We start from the raw sequence: 12,944 nt of genomic DNA, 5'->3' as shown, positions 1-12,944 counted from the left end.
TGCATATTTGCTTCAGCCATTATTTTTCAGTAGTACTTCCAATGATGTATAGTGATTTTATGTATTTCTTTGTCTTTTCTCCCTCTTCTCAACCCCCTGCCCTGGCTAGGAATTAGACTCTTTTTTTTGCATGTGTGTTTTTTAATGCTTGTTTGTTAAAGTGTAATTAAACCTAATTTCCCCTTATTGCAGAATAGTTGGCTTATGGAAAGACAACTGCCATCCCCTGTAACCTGTTGTTATTCAGGTCCTGTACCATGGTTTGGCATTTTATTCTGTTAAAAATGCAAGTGGGATTGTTAGACATGTCACCTACAAAGCCAGGGGTCAGCTAGGCAGCTTACTTAATGTGCTAATTTGCTGTAATGTAATCATGCTTAGAATTTGGATTGGACATTGGAGTATCTGGGTGGCAGACTTGGACTCAAATAGGCCATAAACACTTCATTAAAGCCGGAGAAGGTAAGTTGTGGGTCAGATCCTGATCCTTTGCTCAAAGAGAAGTGTTTGGATCTTCAGGTGGGATCTCTGGGGCTCATACAGCTTCATAGAGCTGTGGCTCACATGGAGGCATGGCTGAACTCTATAGGTTAATTAGTTATGCATTAGCTGCAAATGAGATTGAGAGTGTTGAGCTCCATTTGTAGCTCTTCATGAGTCCTGCCTGTATACCAAAGCCAGCTTTGCATGGGTGCACACGTGTGCTTGAGGGCTTGAGAGAGATAGAGCCCTTTTCCTGGGGCATCCGTGGGCTCTTTGAATAGGTGGGATGTAGGAAATCCTAGAATCACAGGCTGGTTTGGGTTGGAAGGGACCTTAAAGTTCATCCAATTCCAGCCCCCTGTCATAGGCAGAGATACCTTCCAGTAGACCAGGTTGCTCAAAGGCAACATGTTCTGCAATAAAGGCCAGTTTACGATGACTTGCTCAAATATTTGCAAGATAAGCATTTCCCAGACACAGTCAGTTAAGTCAGTGAAACTTAGACATTGGCCCATAAATTAAGTAGCTTTTTTTTGCCCCTTGTTGAGCTTACTTTTAAGCACTGAGTTAGAAACATCTTGCTCATTCATTAGTAGATGCTAAATTGTGAAACCTGTGCTTGCATTAATGAAGTTGATAGTTGAAAAGTTTCTGAAGGATAAGTTTTGCTGTTGGAAAAAAATTATATTCTGTTCTCAAAGACCATTTCAACCATGTCTCCCAGATTGATTTGTCTGGCTGGTTTGCCATTCCTTTCATTTCCCCTTTCTGACTATTCTGTTGTAATATGAAAGTTGAAATGGTAACACAACATGTTTCACCATTTGGAAAAAAAGAAATAATGTTTTAGCCCAGGGTATTCTCTTATCTTGCTCTCACTTAATCTTTTAACAGTGCAATTATCTCTCATCTTCATGTTATTCATTGTGTGACTGTGGCCCTGATGAGATCAATTTAGTTTTCAACTTTTCTTTCTAGTATTGTGATACCTTCTTTCTTTGTTGTGACATGCTGGAAGAGATCTCCCTGGCAACATCTACCTGTGGTTATTCCCAGTACCTCTCGCCGGGCTGTTTGCCATGGTGTCCACTGCACCATTGTCACTGTGCTAATTGGTTTAGCCTTCCAAAAACACAGTTCCTTTCCTTTCAGTTTTGAAAGTTCTCCCCTGTTTTGCCACTTCGATAGCTTTCAGCTTTGTTATTTGTTATAGCTCTGATTCAGGCAGGAACTTGAGTATGTCTTGAGATTTAAAGTCACTGTGCTGTTGTATAGGAGACAAAGAAAGAAAGGGAACAGTGATTGTGACTGTGTGTTTGCAAGAATGTGCATTCATTCTGCAAATATGGGACAATTCTTCTGTACCAAGAACTTTACAAGAATTGCTCTCTAAAGGCCCAAATAACACAGTATTTGAAACACTGTTAAATAGTTTGAGCTCCTCCTGATTTCTCGTGCCATGACCAAACCATTCCAAGAGGAGTTCAGCTGTCATATCTGCTGGCCTTCTTGCAGCTGGAATCTGAGACCTATTTTTGAGAGCCTAACCCAGCTTACCCTGACACCTGTGGCAAACTTCCCTGGACAGATGAAAGGTGGAGCAGGTTCCGTCTTAAAATGTGAGTTGACTAGAAATGGCATTGCTCTAAATTAAGAGGCAGGGAGCTTGTAATGAGATCATTGGTGAGCAAGGCATGCAGCCCAAAAGTTTCCAATAAATTCCTTCTTTGCAGATAAAGGCAGGACAAGGATTTGTAACCTGGGTGAGGATGCCTGGTGCATGCCGGGTCTTTACGACTACTAGGTGTGGTCTTGCTTTTGGTTTATGTAAAAAAGTGGAAGAGATGGAATTTGAACACACCCCGAAAGAGAGTTCTGCTGCAATGATTGCTCTTTGTTAAGGGTTTACCAAGTAGCAGCCACTGTGTTAACCTGTGGTTTGAGAAATCACAAGAATCCTATGAAAATTGAGCACCAAGTTAAAGCTGTGTTGGGGCAGCGCCCTCCTGGGGATGCCTTTTAAACAGGGCTAACTTGGTATCATGTACCCAGTGCACCGTGTGTGATTTGCTTCTCTTGTTTAGACCATTTTCAATTTGCTTTCACCTAACAGGAGCTCTCTTCCATTTTAATTCACCTTGCTGGATTTCCCAGTTTCCTTATAAATGATCTATAGCAGAAGGGTCCAAATGCAGACTGTGGTATGGGAAAGAGAATTATAAATTATGAAAGACCAATGTATCTGAGCAAGATGGTGAGGGGAGAGAAGACAAATAGAGGACATCTGGAAAACAAAAAAGAAAACAAAGAAGAAGGTGAGCAGGGCTTTAAAACCAGCAGAAATCAGTTTAAAATTGTTTTAAAATCAGAGAAACTATTGATTAGCCAATGAACAAAACATGTCACAATCGTGTGCAACTGCAATGAAAAACAAAACCCCAAGTAGAACTTAAAAATGGGAGAGAAAATTTCCAGGGGGTAAAAAGCAGGATTTGTTGACTGTTCATTGTTTCCTTCACCCTCCATGAGTTGTGCTTCAATTTACCGTGGAAGACAAATGAGGATTTTAGAATACATGAACAGGCTAATTGGGGGCTAACCGGGGAGCCGGTTGATCTCAGAGGATAGACACAACAGAAGCCTACAGCATACGAGTGGCAGGGAGCGTTACAGAAGGATGACTTGTGATTTAAGGTGCAATTCCCAAAAGAGCAGTTCTTTGTCAAGCTGTCGAGGGCGTCTGGTACTTTTCCAGAGGTGCAGATGTACTTGAGCAGTGGGAAGCTGAGAGCTAAAGCAAGTCCACCCTGCTTCCTTCTGCCACACAGACTGTTCCTCCTGCGTTTGCCTCCTGCCTATGCTGTGATGCTCTAGGCTCAGAGTGGCAGCATCACCAGCTTTGATGCAGCTGAGCAGGGGTGGCTGCCCTGCACTTCTGTGCTGTCGCAGCGCTGTATGCACAGCTATGGTGCCACCACAACACAACAAGCTCCAATTGTGCTTCACTGGTGCTCAGGCTCAGTCACTGGGGTTAAAAAGGCAAAAACAAGCTGGTGTTTTGCAGAAAGCCACATGAATGAATGGGAAGCTGGGAGTCCCTTCAGGAGTGTGTCCCAGGGGTGGAGATCAGTGGCAAAACAGCGTGTCAGAAGTGCTGATCCTTGTGAGGCTGCAGAGATGGTGCTCAGCAGTCGGCTCAGGTGTTTGTCTGCTCCTGCAGTGACAGATGAAATGTCTGCACAAGCAAACAAACTGCATTTGAAACGGTGGCTGGCTGGTCTGAGTGCTGCACATTCCTATTGGAAAAGGAAATCCAGTGCATTGCTGTGCTGACAAGCTGCAGATGATGGCTGTGAACATGACAGCAGTTCAGTCTCCCTGTCCTGGTCTCTCTGCTCTGGGCTTGCCAGAAAGTCCCTTTCCCCTATTAGAAAGAGGAGGTAAAAAGTTTGAGACTGCTTTATTAGGACAATATCACTGCTGGGAGATTGGGGAACCCTTAACTGGTCCTATTGAAGCTTCATAAAGGACTCTTTAAGAACTGTATGTGCAGCCGTATTTCCCTGACCCCATTTGAAAGGGATCATGAAAAAAACAAAACAAGATCACAATCCAGCAACTGTGCATTGGTGGATGTCCTAAAGGGAGTGACAGGAAACACAGGGAGAGGCGGTTTTCGTGGCAGACAGTATGTTCATGCTTCAGTAACTCACAGCATCTGTTTGAGCTTTGCCTGCCACGATGGGTAAGGCAGAATCAGAAGATGTCATGTAATTAGGTTTCTGTAAAGCACATGATAGCAAAGATTAATGAGCAAGGCAAAAATTCCCAGAAAGTAAGGTGTTGTCAGACATCCCAAACTGTCACAGATGGAGAATTCTTCTGAAGACCTGCAAAGCCAAAACTGATGTTTGTGTCAGTGTGAATTTTCCCTGTCGTAGAGATGGGGATCGGAGCCAGGCTGCATGATGCTGATGTGGTAGTGGGTGTTGATACCTCTAGTCCCAGTGAACGTGGAAGCTCAGGTAGAGCCAATACAAGAAGTAAAATACTAGATTGAAAAGTGGAACAGTTTGGGTAAAAGGTTGGGATATTGCACATTGCTCAGGAGAAGGGAGCAGAGCAGAGGGATTGTGTATGACGTGTAATGCTGTAAGCAGTTTGCACCTGCACTGTATAAAGACCTGTCCTCTTTAGGTCTTGAGGTACTCCACATATATTAATGCATCACTGGGGCTGTCACAGATGCGGACCTTTGAGTCAGCAAACAACTAGGACTTTGCTGCCTCGGAGCAGTTAGGATCTGTGTTAACTGCAAGAAAAAATGGAGGGCACCTAAAAACTCCAGGCTGCAGCATCAAGCAGGATTGTGCATGTGCTTTTCCCTTGGTAGTTTTGCTCCCCGGCTCCCAGCTGCCTTCTGTATCTCGCAGCACCATGGGCATAGTCTATGTCAGGGGCAGGAGCACAAGCCAGGCTGCCTGGCTCCTGATTTTGTGCTGAAGCCAGAAGCACGAGTTTCCCGTCTATCGACAACTTGGGCACTTTTTATTCCTCTTCTGGGAGAGAATCTGCAGGGTTAGGAGAAAATCACTGAAATATCAATGAGTTTTTAGCTGGCTTTAGAAAAAAGAGGTAATTTGAGGGATTTTTGGGTGAACTGTTACAGTGCTGCTGTCCTTTTGAATTATTCTGCATGAGCAGCACAAGAGGAAAACACAGCCTTGCCTCTCAGTGGTTAATTTTCACAAATGTGAATTTTTCCTAGCGGGAGCAAGGAGAAGGTTTCAACACAGGCTATTGTTAGCCCCTGCAAATGCCAAGTGTCTGCTCTTGGGAGACGGAGAACAAAGTTGGCACCAATAATTAGTGGCTGATGCACTGATTTGGCAAAAGTTGCTGAAAATGAACATCTGATGGAGAGGTCTTGGGATGATTTAGTTAAACACAGTGCAGTTTGAGATGACTTTTGGGATTTTATTGTGCAAAGTGCAGGGCTGATCAGAAGGAAAATGTGAAGGAGTTTGGTGTCTTAGTTCTTGGAGTTTTTCTCTTCAGCTTTCCTAGTGTATTGTTAGCAGTACAATGATACAACCGAGTTACTGATGTTAGCTAAGGAAAGTTGAGATGCCAAAACATGAAAAATGTCTCATTTACTACAGATGCAACTTTTTTCGCTTCCTCTTTGGTAAGACACAGGTATTAATTTGATATGGATGTAACTGTCACTTAGGAGCAAATCCAACATGGGAAGAGCACAGCATGGGCCAGTCCATCATCCAAGAGACCAAGATGCAGAGCAGCGCTGGAGGAGGAGTCCATGTGGTGTGTGGTCAGGCTGTGTGTGGAGGCATCCCTGCCTGTCCCAGAAGAGCCTCCCGAGAAAGGACACTGGTGGGAAATCAGGATATGAATCAAAAACCTTGCAGCTACAGTTAATGTTTTGAACTGTGCTGCTGGTTTTAGGATGATTCCAGCACCAGCTGGAGCCGATGCAGCTTGCTCTCTGCTGGGAAGAAGCACATTGGGTTGGTGCCTCAGAGGTACTAGAGCCCACAGGGCATGTTGTCTTGAGGGATAGCACTTGAGGGGTGAAGGTAACTGTAGATTTGGGGCATTTTTATGCTCCAAGCAAAGTTTAAAGTAGTTGGTTGGCACCCACTGGCAGCAAGATGACTCCCAGGGAACCTCCTGATAACTTTCCTCAAGGAGTCAGCAGGACTGTAAGGATTAGTGTGACAGTGATGAAGTGAGGAGCAGAGAGGGAGGACAAGCAGTTTCACTGCAGGATGGTAGGATCACATTTCGCCTCTGGCTGATTTACTCACAGCAGGAATAAAGATACTGCACTAGGAGTTAGTTTGACTTTGACACAGAAGAGAGAGAAATGAAAGCACAGAAGCTCTTGATACCTTGACCGCCAACCATCCACCAGAATAACACCCCCCCAGCAGCAGAGCTGCCCGTCTGCAGCCGCAGTGCAGGCTCGGCTCTCCCGCCTGCCCAGCACTGCAGCTCTGCAACAGCAGGGCTGATGGCTTTGGCCTCACTGCTGATTGCTGTAGTTCTTGGTGAGCAGCAGAGAGACGACATGACCTGCAGCCCCTGCCAGCCTAGTCTTACTTTTCTAGAGAACTTGTAAGATTTATGGTCAAATTTTACAGTAACTGTGATTTGCCTCATAGATCGTCAATGTATGATTGCTCCACGATCCCATAGCGAATCCCATGGGACTGCTGTGATAGCTAGGTAATTACTGCTGGGTGCTAGCAAGGCTTAACACTGAGATTTTCCTGGTGGAGTAAACCATTAGGTAGAGCTAGAGCTGGCTGTTCGGCCGGTTTTGAGCGCTGGTAAAGAGCTGTCTCCATTGCTGCAAGGACCCGTTCCTCCTCCACAGTAAACCTTGGAGTGACGGCTGGACTCTGCCTGAATAGAGAATTTTCATGCTGAAGCATGGATTCTGACCAGACTAATTTTAAAAACTTGCAGCCCCAGGAGCTGCTGGAGCCTTGAGGTTTGTAATGAGAACACAGTGGTTGTGCTTATTAGCCACATTAACTGCTGCTCTCTCAGGAGAAGGATGTGGTGGCTCCATGGGGATGTAGGACCAGCGTGTGTGGCTTTCTCTCTGTCCAGTGTGTGAGTTGAGCTCTGCTGGTGCAGTACGGTGGGTTGTAGCTGCGGGTCTCATTACAAGCATGGCCTTGAAGCGTGCTGGAGAAATGGTAAGGACATATTGGACACATTGCTCAGGCAAATGTGTCTTTTGGGGACTGTCCTTTGACTGGAGGTCTCTTCTAGGAGGCATAGAGGCAAGGATCTCACCACACAAGGCACAGCCTGAAGCACCATGGAGGATGGGTGTGCATCCCTCCTGGCAGCCAGGGGCTGTACAGGTTGGTGTGGTGTTGTCACCACAGTGGGAATCTATGGGGGACTCTACTCAGGCTGCACATTGCCCGAGACATGCTGAAGCAGAAGCCTGAGGCAGTGACCTTAAGGCAAGAGTGCAGTCGTTGTAGTAATGAGCCCAGTGATCTGATGACTCACTCATCCCTTCCCAAGCAGCCAGTTTTGATGTGAAAACTTCAATAAATGAAGATGGAGAATCCACTTCTGTAACATTTCCAAGAGTTGTTTCTTGTTTCTGCTTTGAAGATGACGGCTTTAGCTTCCTTCCTTTGCTTCCTATTATGTTTCTGTGAACTAAGCACTGGGAACCTTTAATCAATCCAAAACACTCTCACGCCTTTCTTTGCCTCTCTGAGCAAGTCTTTTCCTGACATTCTCTGAAATCAAGAGGTTCTCTGTGGGGCTTCTCTTGAAATGCAAATGATAATAATGATATTAATGGCAATCATTGTTATTCTGTAGAGTGAAATGTCAAGATTCCATATTTTCATGTTAATTTTTAGTAGGTAAGTGCCTCATTAACTGTATCCCATCCTGTCGGAGAACGTGCCTTTCATATCACAGGGACTGTTACTAATCGTTAGTAATAAAGTTGGCTACTATTGTGCCTGATGGATTGGTCTTTGACATACAATAATTCAAAGTGACATGGCAAATTGGGAATGAAGGATGAAAAGCTGTTAAAAACATTGTGAACCTAGTTATAAATTAATTACTTTAATATCTAAACTGTGTTCCTGAATTGTAACGATAAAGAAGATCCATGTTGCTACTGTTGAATTGCATGTATGCATCTAGGAAAGTAGCTCATGCGTCGAAGCAGGAAGGATTGGTTTGTTACTACCTGCCTGGATAGAAAAAGGATATATGGGCAACTGCACTTGTCTTCTGTGGGCAGTAAGATCAGTATTTGAAGTATGATGTCTGTCTTCAATTGTTCTGAAATGGAGGATATCCTTGGTAGCACAAGACCTCTGAGTGGTATATTTTTGTTACAAGTACTTTTAAGCAGTAAGTAATTTACTACAAACAGCTATATTCTTCTCATGGAGACATCAGTATAACTTGCTCTCCTTTTGACCTTGTATTTATTACGCAGTATTGCTTTTACTTTGCAAAGTAAAAATCTTTTGGGTCAGATTTCTCTCTTGTTTAGGTTATTTTTAATTGACATTAAGTGAAACTAATGCTGTTATATAATACACAGAACATAACAAACTCTGCTACTTCACATTTACACAAGCTTAGCTGAGACCTAAGCCTGAACCTCTCTTGGTTGACAACCTGTTTGTCTGTTTGGTTTCAGCTGCTAACCTCACTAATCTGGACAGTCTCGACAGTGCGTTGAGCTTTATTGAAGACCGGGTGCATAGATCGAGGCAGCGCTATCGAAGGCATGCGACGGAGGATGATTACAACATTGAAGTCCTTCTGGGGGTTGATGACTCAGTTGTTCAATTCCATGGGAAAGAACATGTCCAGAAGTATCTGCTGACCTTGATGAATATTGTGAGTATAACCTCACTAACTGCACCATGGGAAGGAATGTGAATGTAGATTGGTTTAGCCATTTGAATAAGACATAACAGGTTTTTCTTGTGGCAGGAGATAAAATAACCCTAGGATGAAAATCCAGGCCACTTTCAGAAAAGCCAAAAGGGGAGAGGGAAAAGAAGAAAAAGGGGCCAAGAAAGAAGCTGACTGTAGGACTCTTAAAATGTTCAAAGTCCTGCTTATGTGCTTTGGTGGATGGGGGCACAGGGTCAGGGGCTCACGTTCTTGGAAGTCATTATGTTTTAGCTGTATATTTGCTTAACCTAAGCTCCCTACTGAAAAACATGGTTTGGAGAACTCTCTTCAGATGAGGTTCTATTAGAAACTTTGATTGGTTTATACATTTTTAAAACTACTCAGTTAAATCCTTTTGATTCCTCAACAACCACCTTAAGTCCCAGGCCGCCAACCTACTCCTTGCTCACCCTGCAATAAAATGTTATGCAGTTTATCACTGAACTTTCTTAAACTGATTTAGTATTTACTCCATGACTGACATCTTTAGGTTTCTTTAGTTAAATATTTACCCTTCAGAACCATAGTCTGTGCAGCAGAGTTTATAGTGTAGAAGTGATGAAAGGAGACACCAGAGAATATTGTATTTGAAAGAACTACTTTTTCTTTCTAAATATCAGTGCAGCAGGCACAGCAGCCCTCTAGTACCTTGGTCAATAACCTGGGAAAATAATCAAGTTTTGAAAAATCATTTCTATTACAGATGAAAACCAAAACATGTTTTATTCTTCTGGCCAAAAAGTGGAAGTGAGCGGTAGCCCCCTTCACAGACAACTCATTTGGAATGACTTTCTTCCTTCTCATTCCCATCTGCAACAGGAGTCTTTTCTCAATAAAACACACTTCTCTAAAAACTTCAGGTTCACTGAATGTGTGCTCCTAGTGAAATATTGTTGAGTAAAAAATTGTAGGTCTGCTCTGTTTTTGACAAATAGAGTATGCTGTTGAAGTGATGTCAAGAGGATGAGTGTCTGTAGGTGACTACTTGGCATTACAAACCATAGACGCAGATATATGGACAGAAATCCAGGCTGTGAGGTACATTTTGCTTGGGATGTATTTTTTTCCAAGATATATTTTTTTAATTATGAAGCTTGGTTTTTTTCTTTCTTTATTGCATTCTTTTAACAATGTGTAGAATGTCACCGTTTTTCACTCTAAATGGGAGGTGGAATACAATTTAAGAAAAACGCTTGTGTGATATAAATTCAGTTGCACTGATTTTTTATAACAGTATTGTAAATAGTTAAAAACCTGCACTAGCATTAGAGTTATAGGGTAGTTAGTGTCTGCTCTGATGGCTGTAAATACATATATTCTAACAGAAATGACATAGTGAATTTCATTTATTTGTGTGGTTTGTTTCCTCTGAGGCTTAAAACAAAGTCTACAGTGAAACAGATGGTTTTATACATCTCTAAATTAACAAGCCAAACAGGCCAAACCAGGAATGTGACTAAAATGGATTAAACAGGACTCTTTACTTATCATGTCACTTAAATCTATTTTTAAGAATTAAAATATACAGTAATGGTTAAAGAAGCCCTAAATGTTCCAGTTCTGGAATATACTTTTTCCTAATTTTAGCAAACCATCCAACACACAAATTGTAAGGAATAACAACTTTTCAGCATGCTGTCTGTGCAAGTGGTTTAGAAAGTGCAGCCTGTGTAACCATCCCCATAGGGCTGTAGCAGCTCTTGGCATAGGCAGTAGCTGTTCTGTTGGGAGAGACGTGTCTTTTGGGGACTGAGGATGTGTCCCTTGCTCTGTGTGCGAATATGAGGAGCAGTTTAAAATCCACAAGGCCTCTTGAGAAGGCTCTGAATAGTCTTTGGCAGTTGTCAGTGTTGTCTTGTTCTTTTCTTCTTCAAAACTCAGCTGGTTTCTAGAGTCTGTATTTAGCAGAGTGATGGGTGATGGTAACCGGTTCTGTTTCCATCTGTCCAAGTGTTGCTCCAGAATAGAGAGGCAAGAGGAGTTTGTTACTGCAGATCCCAGGCGATGCTGGAGACCTGCATCATGTTAAGGGACATCACAACGTGGAACTTCTCCATCCCCTTGGCAGTGTAACTCCAGCTGGCAGCTCCTGCAGCTCTTGCCTTCATTGCTAGCTGGATGCAAAACATGTTTCTGTTTAGGCCATTCCTGTGGTCTCCTTTGCTGAAACTTACTCAGGGACTCCCCCATTGTCCTCTCTTTTACCTCCTTGAGTAGTTCGTTTTGTTTTTTTAATTTTGTAGAAAATGGGTCCAATATAAAAAGCCTCAGGGTCTCTGGCTGTTAGGGGTCACATGTATGCAGTATGTTTCTAATGAGATGCATAGGTCCAAGGGTAGCTGAAAAAGAAGAGACAGGTAGAAAAAATTCCAGCTGTCTTTTTAAATCTGGTGGAAGATCCTACCATAACCACTAGATTGTGTGGTACCCTGCTGGTTTTATGGATGTAATCAATTAGCTTTGTACAGTAACAAGGTAGTAAGCATGAAATCAAAGAATGCATAATAGTGGAAGTATTTACTGGAGATAAGAGGATGATCAAATAGTTGAATTTCTGTAGTTCCAAAAGTGAAATAAATCCCAGGTGAATCCTCCCTTATGCCCAAGCACCTGGATACATGACGTCACTTTCCCAGAAGCAACTCCCAGCATGGCTTCTTCTCCCCAGTTTGCTCGATTTTATTGTGCATGATGGTGTGAGCAGTTGTCCTTGACTAACTTTTCTCAGGGATCTTGGGTGGAACCCTACCACCAACCCAATCAAAACAGTATTTTTTGTCAAGCCCAGTGCAATGACTTATTCAGTAAATCTGTTTTGTGCTGCTCAAGTGATGTGTTACAGTCCACACCTAAAAGCCATAAAGTGAGACAAAACAGGGGCTGGGTGTCCTGGCTATCTCAGATAGCTGTGCTAATATTTATCCCAAAGTTTGGAAATGAAGTCACTCCCAAACGAATGGTGATTGACTCCAGAGGAGTTTTAACACTTTGGGTTGCAGCCATGTATCGCCTGACTGTTCGCCAGCCGTTTCACCGCAGTGAGCTCGGCCTCTTGCCACCCCCTTTTCATCCTCCAGTCATTTCCTCATACAAAAACTCCGGTTTCTCTTGACATCCTCTCTTTTCTCTGCTCAGCACCACCAGGACATTCAGTCTGTCTTTGGAAAATATGCCATTGTTTTCACATTAGAGACCCTCGGCTGCCTTTTGCTTGCACCATTTTCTTTCGTACGTCATGCTGTGTTTTTTCCTGGAAAGGATATTAGCTTGCACAGTCCTCTGCATTTCCAAGCGTGAGCCCACACATTGCACAAATTAACTTTGTATTTATAGCATGCAGGAGCATTGCAACAGAGGAGAGAGATTTGAGCGGTATCTTGCAGCTCTGTAGTTCGCTCAGGAACACGGAAGGTGATTCAGTTTCAGCAAGAAGAAGGCTAAAAACCCCAGGGATTTTGTTTGGTCATGCAGGTGTTTGGGAAATATTAGAAAAGGCTGGAAGTGGTGTTGGAGGATTATCTTGTTTGTTAGGAAACAAAAGGATTTCACTGCAGGATGCTTTGAGAGGAGGAGCAGGGTGCTAAATGGACATTATTGAGCTAAGTGGCTTGGATGGGAGTACTGTTCTCTGGGTAAAAAAACTGGCTGGATGACTGAGCCCAGAGAGTGGTGGTGAATGGAGTTAAATCCAGTTGGTGGCTGGTCACAAATGTTGTTCCTCAGGACTCAGTACTAGGGCCAGCTCTGTTCAGTATCTTTATTGGTGACTTCCTATGATCAGTGACCTGGATGAGGGGATCGAGCGCACCTTCAGTAACTTTTTAGGTGACACCAAGCTGGGCAGGAATGTTGACCTGCTTCAGGGCCGGAAGGCTCTACAGAGGGATCTGGACAGGCTGGATTGATGGCATACAGTCCAATTGTATAAGTTTCAACAATTTTCAAGGCAAAAGTCTTTAAATTTCCTTTCCATTCCT

At 43.3% G+C, this 12,944-nt stretch overlaps 1 protein-coding gene across 2 annotated transcripts in view; it reads left to right on the top strand.

Annotated features, from left to right (window-relative positions):
• Window positions 1-12,944, top strand: part of ADAMTS2 (ADAM metallopeptidase with thrombospondin type 1 motif 2) — a 175,597-nt gene that overhangs the window by 111,941 nt on the left and 50,712 nt on the right. For both annotated transcript variants that reach the window (XM_030504868.1, XM_030504869.1), the window contains one exon: window positions 8,705-8,907. In XM_030504868.1, coding sequence (XP_030360728.1) covers window positions 8,705-8,907 — 203 coding nt within the window. The remainder of the gene's footprint in view (window positions 1-8,704; window positions 8,908-12,944) is intronic.

This window comes from Strigops habroptila, chromosome 12 (assembly GCF_004027225.2).
Source record: "Strigops habroptila isolate Jane chromosome 12, bStrHab1.2.pri, whole genome shotgun sequence".
NCBI classification, from domain to species: Eukaryota; Metazoa; Chordata; class Aves; order Psittaciformes; family Psittacidae; genus Strigops; species Strigops habroptila.
The sequence above is the reverse complement of the archived record's forward strand: the minus strand, read 5'-3'. Positions and strand labels throughout refer to the sequence as shown.